At 44.7% G+C, this 15,011-nt stretch overlaps 1 protein-coding gene across 1 annotated transcript in view; it reads left to right on the forward strand.

The window, feature by feature from the left end:
* The first annotated feature begins 6,501 nt into the window (after positions 1 to 6,501).
* Positions 6,502 to 15,011, forward strand: part of LOC146345054 (macrophage mannose receptor 1-like) — a 97,361-nt gene continuing 88,851 nt past the window's right edge. Inside the window, exon 1 of the mRNA XM_084859002.1 lies at positions 6,502 to 6,720. Within this exon, the coding sequence (XP_084715128.1) occupies positions 6,660 to 6,720 (61 nt within the window). The 5' untranslated portion in view covers positions 6,502 to 6,659. The remainder of the gene's footprint in view (positions 6,721 to 15,011) is intronic.

Below are 15,011 nucleotides of genomic sequence, written 5' to 3' on the forward strand. Positions count from 1 at the left end.
ATCACATAATAGTAGGGTTTGAAGGGGCCTATACAACCATCGAGTCCAACCCCCTGCTCAGTGCAGGAATCCAAGACAAAGCATCCCTGACGGATAGCCGTCCAGCCTCACCTTGAACGCCTCCAGCGTGGGAGAGCCCACCACCTCCCTAGGTAATTGGTTCCACTGTCCTATTGCTCTAACAGTCAGGAAATTTTTCCTGATGTTCAGCTGGAATCTCGCTTACTGTAACTTGAGCCTATTATTCCGTGTCCTGCACTCTGGGATGATCAAGAAGAGATCCTGGCTTTCCTCTCTGTGACCACCTTTCAAGTACTTGAAGAGCGCTATCATATCTCCCCTCAGTCTTCTCAAGGCTAAACGTTTATTATAGGCTAAACATTTCCAGATGTCTGGGAAAGGTGATTTTCTACTTAACAGAGTGATGAAAAATTTACAACTGTTTGAAACTCATAGATGTTGACACTACACTAGATCTTAGTCAAAAGGCCAAGAAGCTATGTGAACTCATTATACACTAGTATTCCTTATGGTGAGGCTCATAGAAGGTCATATAATCTTTTCTAAACATAATTGACTGCTTGACTCTTCCAACTTGTCTTGGAAAATAAATATTTCATTTTTTTCTCCAGGCACATCTATATTCAGATTAGAAAAGTAGATATGGACAATCCATTTACCCCTACTGCAACTAATCTATTCAGTTCCTCTCTAGAGAATATTTTGGGTGGGATCCAGACTAAGGCTAGATCTACACTACTGCTTTATAGTGGTATTGAAGTGCACTGATAACTGTTGGGGCACATTACACATTCAATATACTGTTTTTGTAGTGTTATTTCCTGCTTTTTATTCCATATTATCCAATATACAGCAACAAATGTCACTGTGTGTCCTACGAGGTATAAATGCTCAAGAGGGATATAGCATTACCATGATGGGATTTTAATGATATGATGCAAGGTGTACAACTGGCCCAAGTCCCATTGATTTCGGTGGATCTGCTCGATGACAAAATCTGGATCCAACCCAGTATGCAATCTAGCGTTGCATCTGTTTTATAATGTGATAAAAATGATACATTGATGATATTTTTGTATTCTCTGTACATGTCTAAACTGAATGGTTTTCTACATTTAGACTAACACCACTCATGCAACCAGAAAGTTTTCATGCCCCTTTGATTAAAAAATATATATTAACCACTGTCGAGAATGATGGCCTGTTTTCCACCAGAAGATTAGGTCAGGCTGTCATGTCTGATGTAACCACCTGGGATTGTGTGTTATTCTAGAGGCTCCTCATTTGCTCAAGGCTGGGCACAGTCCCTGCTAACTGGGAAGTGATATCACCTGGAGTTCGTAGGGAGTTCCAGCCTCTTCGAGGCAAGGCTGGGCCACCCAGGGGCTGAGCCAGTGTTTGGCTGAAGGAAAATCTGCCCTGGCTTGCCAGGGCTGGGCTTTAAAAGAGGGCTGAGGTCAAGGCATAGGGTCTCCCTTCAGCCTGGTGTCCTGGACTTGCAGGTGGCTGGTTGCTATCCAGGGAGAGCCATACGTAGGTATGTAAGGATTGGCCAGGAAGATTTATTATTTTGCTTGGGTGTGTGTTCAGGAAGCTCTCTGTTTATAGTTAAGTGATCTGGCTTTGTACCCTCTTGTGTTATGTTACTTCCATTCTTCCCTTTCCCTCTGCCCCTTTATTTTGATCTTAATAAACCTTTATCCATCCTTTAGTTGGTGTGATCTCTCTGCATAACCTCAGTGCTAATTTCAGTGCCTCTTGGCTTAAGAGGGTATTTGGGGGGACTGAAAGGCTGGGTTTGGCCAGTCCTGTTTTGGAGAAGGGGATCCTGGGATTGGGTCCTGAGCAGTCCTCCCTCACAAGGAGGTTGGGGGCGGTCCCAGCAGCTGGGATCCTCCTTCCCTTCCCAACCACTGTGTACACTAGTTCTCAATAGCAGAAAATTATACATTCAATAAATAGAATCCCAACCAGAGAGATACTGGCACGCTTTTGTTGGGTACAGGAGGTTTAACCCTTCCCACTCAAGCCACTTGTTTTCCAGAATTTTCCCCACACCCTCCATGTACTGGGGCTAACAAGGAGAAAAGCATTCATTGTGAACTATGCAGAATGGAATGTAGAAAAATGTAAAAAAAATTCTTTTGGTTGGTTTAGTAAAAATACATACAGATAAAATTTATCCTAACTTCTGAAAATTTCAGTGCAAGAAAATATATATATTTTTAATCACGGCTGGGGACTGCTGGGAGTTGTAGGGTTTTTTCTGGCTAAACATGCCTGGGATTGCACCCAAAATGATTCAAATATTTGCTCATTTCTGAATTCACTGGCCAGTAGTAGGCAAGCCTCTATTTCTCAAACCCATCTAAAATAGGGGTATAAAAACCACAGCCATCTTACAGGATTTTTTTGTGAGAATTTTGAGTGCTTGGCATGGGGTGGAGGGGAATGGGCCTCCTATATTTAAGTATTATTGCTATTGTCTCTGTACTTTCTCTATTCAAAACTTTTAAAGCATGAAAACAAATACATGTATGTTTTGACTTATATGGAAAACAACAGCCATGGCTGGCTTAGCTCAGGGAAGGAAATACCAGTATCTTCCATGAAGGAGAGCAGCTTTTTGCTGTCGCCGTTGACACTGTTGCTGACACAGGAAGCATGATGTTTAAAATAGCTCTTACACACTGTGCAAATTTACCTCAATGTGTGACAAAAAAAATAAGAGCCCCAGATCGTAAAAAGAATATTCCCAGAGTCCAGACAATTTTGTATTATTTCTTTACCAAAATTTCTAGCCAGACCAAATATGATTTCATAAAGCTTTCAGTCTTCCAAACATTATATTCTAAACAGAAAAAAACCCAGTATCCATTTTAAAGCAAACATAATATCAGCCAGGGGTGCAGAACTTCAGGCTCAAGGGAGAAATCTGATCCCAAATGGCCCCATCCCCTTTCCCTCAACCATTGATTGTTTGGTGGCTTTCAGCTTTTGTGCAGTATGTCCCCCAATCCCCCACTCCCCAGTCTAAAAGGTTGAAGTGCATTTCCTAAGCTTAGTTACTGGCAGTCTGCTCTTTAAGCTAAAATATGCTGATATTTTTGGTATTTTTGGACCTACCCCTGTTGCCTTTGGCCCTGCCGCTGGAATGCAGCCCCTCCCCGCACTCCCACAGAGCTGTTCCAAAATGGAATTTGGCCCTTTGGGCTGAAAGAGATTCAGCACCTCTGATATAAGCTATTCAGCAGCAGCAGAGCGAGATTATTATTTTTTTAAGCCCCTGACTGGCAGATTCCAGTAACACAAAAATACAAACCTGCTCAATCAACAATGAGGCCTCACTCCTCAAAAGCCTGCTGGAACAGGAAGGCTTGTTTTTTTACCTACTTTCTGAAAGTAAATACTGAGCTAGCCTAGTTAGCCTTTCTCTGGAGGGAATTCCTCACTGAGGGAGTTGCTTCAGCAATAGCCCCTTATGGTAACCAAGTGTCCTATTTTACAGAGAACAGTCCTCTGTCTGAAGGTGTCCTCTATTTGAAGGGCTCTCCAGTCCAATCTATTTTAAAGATAACTGTATGAAGGGGGAGAGCAGGGACCTTTAAGTTGCCCATTAACAGTTAGTACTGTCAGGATTCATTGAGCCCCCACTTTATTTCAACGCTGAAGACAAACACAGATGAGAGGCTTCAGTCTACAGCTTTTAATCCATTACTTCACAGGCTCATACAGATGCAAATTCTCAGTCTACAAAGGAATGCCTTCAGGGGACTTCAAAAGGAAGTTAAGAGAGTTGCCCGCCATTTGAAGAGCAAGGCGGTTTCACTAGCCTAACTTAAGGTGGGGAGGACCCTCTCTCTTGTGAGGCTTCTGAGTGCAGCTTCTCATACAAGGCCAACTGGGTAGACCGTCTAAGTTCCACCCCTGCCTTCTCTCTCTTTGCTCTGTGCCTGCGCCTGGCATCTATTAGATCAGATTCTCCAACCCCCCTTCTTCTGTTCACTGTCTCTCACAGGGGTGTGTGAAGAGGAACCCTCATCCTCAGCCAGCTGGGCATTTGTAACCTGAGAAGCTGGCCTAGTCATGTCCGGACTAGCCTGGGAAGATATGTCTGGCGGTTCTCCTTCAGAATCTGAACTGCTATTCCACTCCCTGTGCTCAGAAACAACCCTGACAAGTACTTGGGCAGCAAACTGAGGAGGCACACCTCACAGGGCACCTGGTCAGAGTCTTTTCCACTATAGCAAGATATTCCATATTTCCATTAAAATTATAGTCATTTTTTCTATGCATTTTAAAATTTGCATCTATGCATAGAAATTAGCATGTGCAAATGTGTGCCCTCTTTTTTGCTGATGTAGTTCCTGTTCTGTGGTGATGTGTAAATGGCCACCCTGAATGGAACTCAAAGCAAGGGCCCCCTCAGATGACTCTGGCATGGGGCGGAGGGGGCTATGCAGGAGGAGATGTTCTCTTAAGGTTAAGCTAGACTAGCCACCCCCAACCTGGTTCCCTCCAGGTGTTTTGGACTGGGGCTGGTAGGAAACTCCTACCAGCACCTGCCAGCATAGCCAGTGGTTGAGAATGCTGGAAGTTGTAGTCCAAAAACTCTGGAGGGCACCAAGCTGGGGAAGCCTGAGCTACGCCAAGGCTGTGTAGGGCTTTAAAAGTTACGATGGGCACTTTGAATTGTACTTGGAAACAAATAGGGAGCCAGTGCTGATCTCTTAGCACAGGTGTAACATGCTTCCAGGTTACTCCCACTGCTTACTTCCACTAGTTGCATTTTGAACTGCTTGGAGTTTCTTAGCAGTCATCTTGAGGATGGAAGGATCAATCTGTTTCGATCAGTGTCAGTTTCATATGTGTTCTTTCTTAAGCCTGTTCAATGTTAGTCTCTGGATTGTTTTTGTTTAACACATGAAAATTCGTATGTATTTTTGAACATATTTTTGCACGAAATGCAGAGTTACATATTTTATCACATAGTATCCATTTCTAAATGCATTTTATCCTATAATATGCATTTCAAAAAGCATTTTTTTGCTGAGAACTACTTTGCAAAATTTTGAGAAGTCCGAAACCAGAAAGATAATTATGTTCTAACCCACACATTAGTTCAGAAAGTTCAGATCGAGTCTGTCCACATCAGAATATGCAAATATTGAATTCCTCAAGTATCCCTAGTCTTCGTAGGCAGTGCCGTGTAGACCCAGGAGTGTTGAACCTCTTTCAGCTGAATTCCATTTTGGAGAAGCTCTCGTGGGTAGGGGTAAATCTTGACAGCCTCTCCAGATAGAAATGGGAGCGTTGGGTATCATCTGCATATTGCTGGCACTGATCTCCAAATCTCTGGACAGCTTTCCTCAGAGGTTTCATATAGCTGTTAAACAGCATAGGAGACAAGATGGATTCCCTCAAAACCCTACAGAATAACCCCCCCCCCAGCACCTGGAACCTACTGCCTAGGAAGGACCAGAACCGTCATAGAACAGGGCTCCCAACCTCATCCCAGCCAGGCAACCCGTAGGAATGCCATGGCCAAGGGTACTGAAAGCCATTAAGAGATACAGCAGAACTAACAAGAACACATTCCTCTGTTTCAGATCCTAGTGCAGGTCGTCCACCAGGGCCACTAAGGCTGACTTGGTGTCCATGGATGGAATGGGAAGGTGAGGCCTAAGTGTTTTAATAAATAATGAAATAGTTTGCATAAATTTTTCGGTTTTTAGAAATTGGAGTTTAATTTCTTTTTGTCAGGATGGTGTATGGTGTGGTAACAGAAAACCTGTCAATTCAACCTACTAGGAATTCAGCAACAACAAAATGATCCCCATCTTAAAGTCACGTAATGCAATTACACTTACAGTGCAATCCTGTGCATGTCTACCCAGAAGTAAGTCCCATTCAGTCCAGTCAGGACAGTTCAAGTAAGTCCCATTTAGTTCAACTTCCAGATAAGCGGGTATAGGTTTTCAGCCTTTATCTAAGACAGCCTTCCGCAATCTGGTGCCCTCCAGATGTGTTGGACTACAACTCCCAGCATCACCAGCCATGCTTGCTGGGGGATGCTGGGAGTTGTAGTTCAACATATCTGGAGGGCACCAGGTTGGGAAAGGCTGATCTAAGAAGTGGCTCTTTTCTTTTTCTACACTCGTTATTATATACCGTAGGAACAAGTTCTATTTAAAATTTTACTCCTGACTATAGGGCAAAAAATTGTTGTCGTCTTTTTACTGCTCCCCGTTTGCCAAAAAGTTCTTCTTGGAGGCAACTGAATAACTGATCTGTTTCCCACATTCATGGGATGTGTTCCCAGCGAAAAAATAAAATCTGCTGAGCACTCATCACTTTATCACCTGCAGCTCTGTGGAAGCTCTTCCTTCCTTTTTCCTTCAGCATGAAATTAGCTGAGGGAAGCAAGGTTTGAACTGTGAATTCCTGTTATTTCAAAATGCCCCCTGTCGCAGGGCACTTCCTTATCGTTAGACAACCAGAATGCACTCCCTGAACTATCAGTTCTCAGAAATGAGCAAGACTTTCCTCCTTCCTAGCTTCAACAAGATACCTTACAAAAAGAACCCATTACATGGCATATTCTGGTGGAAGGCAAGAGAAGTAGTAACTCACTCACAATGACTCTTCCTTTGCTCCTGATTTTTATTTCATTTCTTCACAGCGCTTTTTCATTAGTGGGTAAGTTCCTATTGGATCTTTGCCAAGGACGGGGATGGTTTAGTATGAAACGGCAACCCTGATTTTCTGTACCGTACTTAGGAGCATCCAGATGTTCAAATAGATATTTAGTGTAGTGATTTGAATTGTATACCAGTTTGAATGTTGAAAAAATGAGTTTACTATTATCTTGTCTGTAAATTATATTGAGCCCAACAAGATTTTTCTGTTTGATGTTTTGGCCTGCCAAATGTTATTTAACCCTGTCAATTTCAATGTGCATTTTTATACCTGAATTAACATATGCAAATTAGAAATAGTCAGGGTGTCTGTTGCTGCTGTTTTAAATGAAGAATGTCTTCAATGCTTATCCTCACCATATATTCCTTAGATGAAATCTCAAAGTAAAATTAATAGCATACTAACAGCAGGCAGTTCTATTGGGATGAAATATATCATTTGGGGCATCAGGAGATAAAAGAGTGGTTTTCTCTACGGCTTTGTGGCTCTGGTCTTTTTCTTGCTTTGAAGGCAATAATTAATTTCTTATGAGATTAGCTCCTGAGTACAGAACTAAGGCTGAAATCCTATACCTACTCATCCCACGGTAAGCCCAACTGAACTAAATGGAACTTCTGTGTAAACATGTATAGAATTGTGCTGTGAATCTTTTAGGATTTTCAGAAATGCACACATTGCATAGATGCAACATGTTTTGCTTATGTGCATGCTTTCCCCCCCTTCTATTGCCTATACAGAATCATAATATAGAAACCATCAGGAATTCCCTGTGTTTTAAAAATCATTTTACTGAATGCTACACCTACTCTTGTTGAATGCAGGAATATGGGTTTGTACACATAATGTGTTTTCTCTGTGTTCTGCTTGGGGATATTTCCTGTCCATCATAGTCTTATCTCTGCTGAACATAGTCCTGTGCAAGATTATCTTAATCAATGGGTGGAGGAGGCAGGGGGATTACACCTCTGGTGTTGTTCCTACCCTCCAGGTGTTGAGAGGGTCTTTTGCACAGAGCCTAGGCATATATGCTGTATGCATGAGACCTGGAATTTAGGACATCTACGCAGAGCTTGTGAGCGCCCAGAAAGAGACATTCGTATGGTTACCTTCTATTGAGCTGCGTATCGTTTGCACATCTCAAAGCAGATGTTTAAATACTGGATACAGCATGATAGTCTTCATACTGATCAATTTTCCTTAGTCTCTTTGCCATTAAAATGAAGAATGGGACTTTGGCATCAAACAAAAAGAGACCTGAAGGGAAAAGACGAAACAGGTCTGTCAGTTTTTCTTGAGGACAGCTGTGTGAAGGCTGATGGCACATACAGGGCTCTGCACCCAACAAATGTTTTTGAAATGTTTATTTTTATTTTTATTATTTTTGTGAACCTTCCAGACAGCTTTGGCTATTGGGCAGTACAGGAAAATAAAATGAATAAATGTACAGATGAATTGTGAGTCTGGAAAAAGAGCTCCAAGAACAGTGTGCCAAAAATCAGTGTATACAGAGTTCTGTGCGTGGAACAACTGCCACACAGCCGCCACCATCATAAGCACAACCACAGCAGCAATTGGACCTCAACGCACACAGCCACTGCTAAAGCCACGTTCAGAAGTGTATCAGTGGCTCCGGCTCTGTGGATTCAGTGAACACACAGGGCTGCCGCATGTCTGCAACATGTCTACTCGCAAGTGTAAGTGTATAGGCACCTTTTCCTATAATCAGGAACCCTGGGGAGGCAGAGCCCCTGGGGAGAGGTACCTATACATGTACAGGCATATATGTGTAAATATTCTGCAGATATGCACTAGAGTAGACACAGGAGTGGCATACCAGCATGTTGGAGTGCCAGCTGTACTTCTGGAATTGGACTGAGTAAAAATATGTTCATTTTCACAAAAATCTATTATTGCTGCTTTATGCTAGATTGGAGACATCTCTCCAATATATGGAGACATCCCTCATCCTCATATTCTTTATTCCCCGTTTTCACACATACGTGTATGCCACCCATGCATTGAGAAAGGAATAATTTTCGCTAGGCACCAACCCACGACAATGATTTGGCCATGTGGCTTTCCCCACAATTTTGATTAAAAACCGGTTTCGAAGGAGAGCCTTGCTAATGGGGCTTCTCTTTAAACAGTTTCCAATTAAATTCAAGAATCTAGCACTAAGCTGAGACAGGTAGCTTCCCAATATCTCATACTCACTTCTTGGCCATCTCTCTTGGCGTCAGAGCTGGTAACTCACATGGTCACAGATTGCTTGCTTGGCCACGCAAGTCAAACTCTGCTCTTGCCAGTAGTGAATCGGTGCCTGTGCAAGGCACAATATTCTGAACAAAAGAAGTAATTAAGGGAATTTGAGGCTAATGCATTCTTTTCTTTTTTTAAATCCCCATGGGAGGGTTTTCAAGAATTGAATGAAGCAAAGAAACAGAGGCCAACAGCGCAGCTCCTTATCAATGGGACGACATTAATTCAAAGCATGGCACGAGCAGCACTTTGCCGCTACATTTATTTCAATGATCTCCATCACTCAGGAGAAATTCAGAAAGGAAAGGATGGGGCTAGGGATGGTGGAGAATTCTGCCACAGCCTCCAATGAGGTGGAATTCTAAAGAATCCGCCCCCCCCCCCCCCCGGAGTCCATGGCAGAATGGAGCACTCACCTCCGCCTCCCCGCGGAATCTGTCCAGGTCGGATCCCTCTCAACATCTATCCTGTGGAGCCAGCCACCTGCTCTGCATCGCTGGTGAATGTCAATACAGCCGGCAGCCGTTGCCGTACCGTATCACTGTAAAAATAAGTCTCCAGATGCAAATGGCGTAGTGGGCGCCATTTGCGGCCATCAAGCTGGTAGATTAGCCTAAATGCAGCTGTAATGGCTGCATTTAGGTTAATCTACCAGCTTTATGGCCGCAAATGGCGCTCACTACTCCATTTGCGTCTAGAGACTTACTTATACAGCGATATGGCACGGCAATGGCTGCTGGCACCTGTAACGACGAAATTCGCCAGCGATGCGGAGCTGGCAGCCGGCTCCACAGGATTGACGCGGAGCGGAGGGATTCCATGGGTGGAGCCTGGATGGATTCCGTGGGGAGGGATGGATCGCATCCCCCCATGGGCGGATTCCCCTGCGGAACGGCAAGTAGGGAATCCGCCCATCCCTAGATGTGGCTGTTACCTGCAGCACAGCTCAAATATTTTTGCTCCTCTCGTCTAAGATGTTGCATCTTGCTCTTTGCTGCCAGTAAGCAGCATCCTGCATCTCCCTCTCCTATTAATTAATTAATTAAATTCATTAATCGCCCATCTGGCTGGTCACCTAGCCACTCTGAGTGATGTACAACAACAGAACAGTTAAAACAATAAAATTCTACATTAAAAACATCATAAAAATACCCTAACCCACCCCAAATGCCTGCCTGAACAACCACATTTTTAATGCGTGGCGGAAGCTCATTAAAGAGGGGGCATGGTGGAGTTCCCTAGGGAGGGAGTGTCAGGAGGCGCCCTAGTGGCCTCTTTCAGTAGACTCCGATAGCCAACTCAAGACACAGACAAAAGGAAGGATTCTTTTCAAGGCTTTAATCCTTTTACAACTTAATGACTCAGATACTAATCACCAGCGACTAAGCAAGGAACAGCAGAGTGGCCTATGCGCTGAGTAGACAGTTGATCCCCGTTTGAAGGAGAGTCACTTGAAGACCCAGAACTTATGGGCTAGGGAGAGATCCCCCCTCTTTCCCTTGGGTCCACGGGAGGCAATTGTTGCTTGCGCGCCAAACGGGTGCTACACCTCCTTTCCGCGCCCTCCATCGCTCGTCTCTCTTTGCATCTGCGTCAAGCGTCCAGCAAGCCCCCCTCCCGCACTTTCTCACTGCTAGGATCACTATCTCAGGAATGCTGGCAGGGGTAATCTCTGCCAGTTGCTGTGCCTGTGAGGGATGAGCTGGCTCCTCTCCCACAGATTGCTGATTCTCCTCAGAATCAGAACTGCTCTGGGGCTCTATAGGCTCAGTTTCCACCCTGACAGGGAGTTCAACAGAGTGGGGGCCACCACAGAGAAGGCCCTCTCCCTCGTCCTCACCAGCCTAGCTGACCTGGCTGATGGGACAGAGGGAAGGCCATCCGAGGCTGATCTTGTTGAGCAGCCTGTCTGGTGTTGCTGGAGGCGCTCCTTAAGATAGGCTGGGCCGGAACCATATAGGGATTTAAAGGTCAAAACCAACACCTTGAATTTGGCCTGGAAAACAACTAGTAACCAGTGCAACTCCTTCAGCACCAGAGTGATGTGATCTCGCCAGCGGCTGCCTGTAATCAGGCGAGCTGCCGCGTTCTGTACCAGCTGCAGCTTCCGAACTGTCTTCAAGGGTAACCCCAAATAGAGTGCATTACAGTAGTCTAAACAAGAGGAGACCAGGGCATGTACTACCGATGGGAGCAGATGGTCGGGAAGGTAGGGGTGCAGCCGCCGTATCAGATGGAGTTGGTACAGTGCTGTCTGGCTGACAGCTGACACCTGAGCCTCCATGGACAGCTGGGAGTCTAAAATGACCCCCAGGCTTTGGACCTGGTCTTTCAAGGGTAGCCGTACCCCATTCAACACCAGGTCAACATCCCCCAACCTCCTCTTGTCTCCCACCAAAAGTACCTTGGTCTTGTCAGGGTTCAGCTTCAGCTTATTCCTCCCCATCCAGCCACTCATCTTCTCCAGACATTTAGACAGGGATTCCACGGTCAACCCTGGTGAAGATTTGAATGAGGTAGAGCTTGGTGTCATCCACATATTGATGACACCACACCCCAAACTTCCTGATGATAGCCCCCAGCAGCTTCACATAGATGTTAAATAGCATCGGGGAGAGGATGGAACCTAGTGGCACCCCACAAGTGAGTGGCCACGGGTCCGAAACCTCCTCTCCCAGTGCTACCCCCTGGTACCTGCTGGAGAGAAAGGACCGGAACCACCACAATACGGTGTTTCCAATGCAGACCAATTGGAGAGACAGGGTGCAGGAAGAGGAGCAGGGAAGCTGGGCTGCAAGAGCAAGTGGGACAGGGAAAACGAGCATCCTGGCCGGCCTCCCCATCTCGATACAGCATCAATGGTGGCTGAGGAGCCCTGCTGAGCCAGTGGCTTTTTCTTGGATTGAAGAATATTCATTCATAGAATAAGGACTGCTGGCTGGCCAGGGCCGTCCTGCTTCAATGCAAGAAAATGCTAGTGGCAGCCAGGAGGAAAGGTACCCAGGGTCCTTTTGTGGTGGGAATGGGGGACAGGGAGGTGGCCAAGAAGCTAGCCACAGCGGTAGCAGGCAGGCAGGCAACCAGCCAGCAGTAGCAGGTGGGTGCTTGGTCCGCTGCCCCCTGCAATGTGCTGCCTGAGCAAAGGATTCAATCTGCCTAATGGGAAGGCTGGCCTTGGATGCAGGGGCTAGGGAGTTATGATGAGCAAAAAACAGTTGAAGGGTGCAATCCTATGCATATTTAGACCGAAGAAAGGCCTACACGTCCCAGCATGCTGGTAGAAAAAAAATTAAGTTGAAAGTATCAAAGTGAATAGAAATTCAGCTACTGTAGATGCATTTTTTAGATCCAGTATATGGGTACATAAGAAAGAACAGGGGAGAGAAACTGCAGGGAGAGCAATGTAACCTGCAGCCTGCCCCTCTGCATGATTATATAGAAGTGAGTCCCACAGAATTCAGAAGGATGTAATCCCATATATATATGCATATGATTCACAAAAAGCAAAGGTAGCTGTGTTGATCATAAGAAAAATTCCAAAACCCATATTAGTGTAATACTTTTATTAGGCCAACCAAAAAATAACAAAAAATATGCAACCTTTTGGGATCTCCAGCTCTCTTTTATAACAAGATGGTATAAAAGGAGGAAGAGAGGAGGGGGAAAACCGACTTGATGGCGTAGTCACATTGTCTGCATGTGCAGAGTCCACGATGAAATGTGGGAGGTGGGATCTGCAGACATTCATTTTAGGCTCTGCAGGTCATGTGATGGTTACAGGAAGGAGCTGCTCCTCGGGCTGCTGGGATGAAGAAAGGGAAGAATATTGGACCCTCCATTTTTAAAAATATAAAATCCAGCTGTTCCCAGAAGTGTTTCCCATCCTAGGCAAAGCACATGGGCTCTTTTTATCCATAGACCACAGAGAGAGATGAGGCAGTCTTTATAGTTATAAAGCAGGAGATAATTTTAGATGCTGTTCTACGTCTGGGCTGTCAATTTGTTTATAATATTTTGAGTAGCTGTTTTTCTTTTTATCCTAGTCTTAGACATCCCATAAAATTATAAAATTTGCAAGCATTGCACATATTTGTTTACATAGACCTAGCTTAATTGTCGGCACAACAATGTTATACAAGACTTTATCACCATTGGTGACAATTGTACATTTCCTTGTATTGTCAGTAAGGAAAACTGACTGGCAAACAGCAAAAGTTTATGCCTCCACTACTCATCAACTTTATGCTGCTTCCTAATGGGTTGGAAGCCGAGGATGACAAGAGGAGGAAACCAGTTTATGGATGAGATAAGTGTAGGTCAGCTTTTTAAATGAAACAGGAGAATGTTCATTTCCAGTTTATCATTCTGCACAAGAGCCACCCATTGCATCTCAGCAATAATAATAATAATAATTACTGTGGAAACTATATATATATATATATATATATATATATATGAATGAGACAAATATAGGTAGTTCAACTAATGGCGCAGTCCTATCAATTGTGCTCTCAATGACTGGAAACCCCCAAACCTGGAGGCTTCCAATTATCCAATGCAGGGCGGGAGGAGTAGAGGAGGCGATCTTCACCCCCCTGTCCTCCTAGCCTGCATTTTTCACTAGATGGGCTTTATTTTCGCTAGATGGGCTTTATTTACATCTAGCAACGGCACTTCAGAGGGAGAGGGAAGCAGGCTGGAGAGGCCTCAGGATAGCTGCTATCCTGGTGTTTCTGATCTCCTCCCTCCCCAGCACCCACCGGAATGCCCCCCTTTCCCCCTCTCCGAGATTGATTTTCCAACCTCGGAGGCCAGCCGGCACGATTCTTTTCATGCCGGCTGCAAGGGGACAGGAGAGGCGGTTCGGATCTCTGACTCCACCTCCTGAGGTCGGAGCGCTGTCTCTGACCTTGGAGCGGGGAATCCCCAGTATCCTATGGCTCCTTCAATAATGTCTAGAAAGCCATAGGATTGCTCCCTCTAACTATCTTTTTCAGTCTCTAACATTTCCAGGTGGGACTGGGAATGACCCCTGACTGAAACCCTGCAGAACTGCGCTGCCAGTTGGTGTAAACCAAGGGTGGGCAGACGGTAGATTGGAATCTACTGGTTGATCTTTGTTTGATTTGCAGCTGATCAGCAAGGGTTTCTCACTATGAAGAGTTTAACAGTCTTTTGTTCCTCACTTGTAAAATATAAATTGATTGGCTTTGAGTGGGTCTTTGTGCAGCTCTAGTGGACAGTTTTAATATTTTCTATTAGAATCCCTGATCTGTAGCAACTTAGATGTAGTTGTACTGTATATACAGGTAATCCCAAATAATGTCCAATGGGATGTGACAGAGGTAATTGGCTCCTTCTGAACCACTATTTTGCATCTAGCTCCACCTCCATTATTTTGCACCTGGTTTTGCTGGTGGACCAAAGAGTTGTAGTAAAAAATAAAAGTAGACCCTGCCAGCCCAAGGTCTGCCCACCTCTGGTGTAGAAAATATTGAACGAGAGAGACCAATGGTCCGACTCGGTATCAGACAAGGGTGGGCAACATGTGGCACTCCAGATGTTTTGGCCTACAACTCCCATCATCCTTCATTATTTACTATGCTGGCTAGGGCTGATGGGAGTTGTAGGCCAAAACATCATGAGGGCCACAGGTTGCCCTCCCCTGGTACAAGCCATCTGCTTATGTCCTTATGTCCTTTAACCTGAATGCCGAAGTCTGATTCAAACTGGTTGTCTTTGATAGTTCTGGCTCAGCCACTACAATGGATATTTCTCTAGCCATACTAGCTTGATAGTTCTGGCTCAGCCACTACAACGGATATTTCTCTAGCCATACTAGCTTGATAGTTCTGGCTCAGCCACTACAATGGATATTTCTCTAGCCATACTAGCTTGATGGTTGTTTCAAATTATAGGATTGAATTTGCCTTTCCAAATAAAGGTTATACATAACTTTCCCAGATAGAGAGAAAGACAGGAAGTTGGGGATAGGGCTTTGGGCATTCAGGTTTTAAGCAAAATGTTTTTAA

The sequence above is a fragment of the Heloderma suspectum genome, chromosome 5 (assembly GCF_057233095.1).
Source record: "Heloderma suspectum isolate Gila_16-S chromosome 5, 16-S_ref, whole genome shotgun sequence".
NCBI classification, from domain to species: domain Eukaryota; kingdom Metazoa; phylum Chordata; class Lepidosauria; order Squamata; family Helodermatidae; genus Heloderma; species Heloderma suspectum.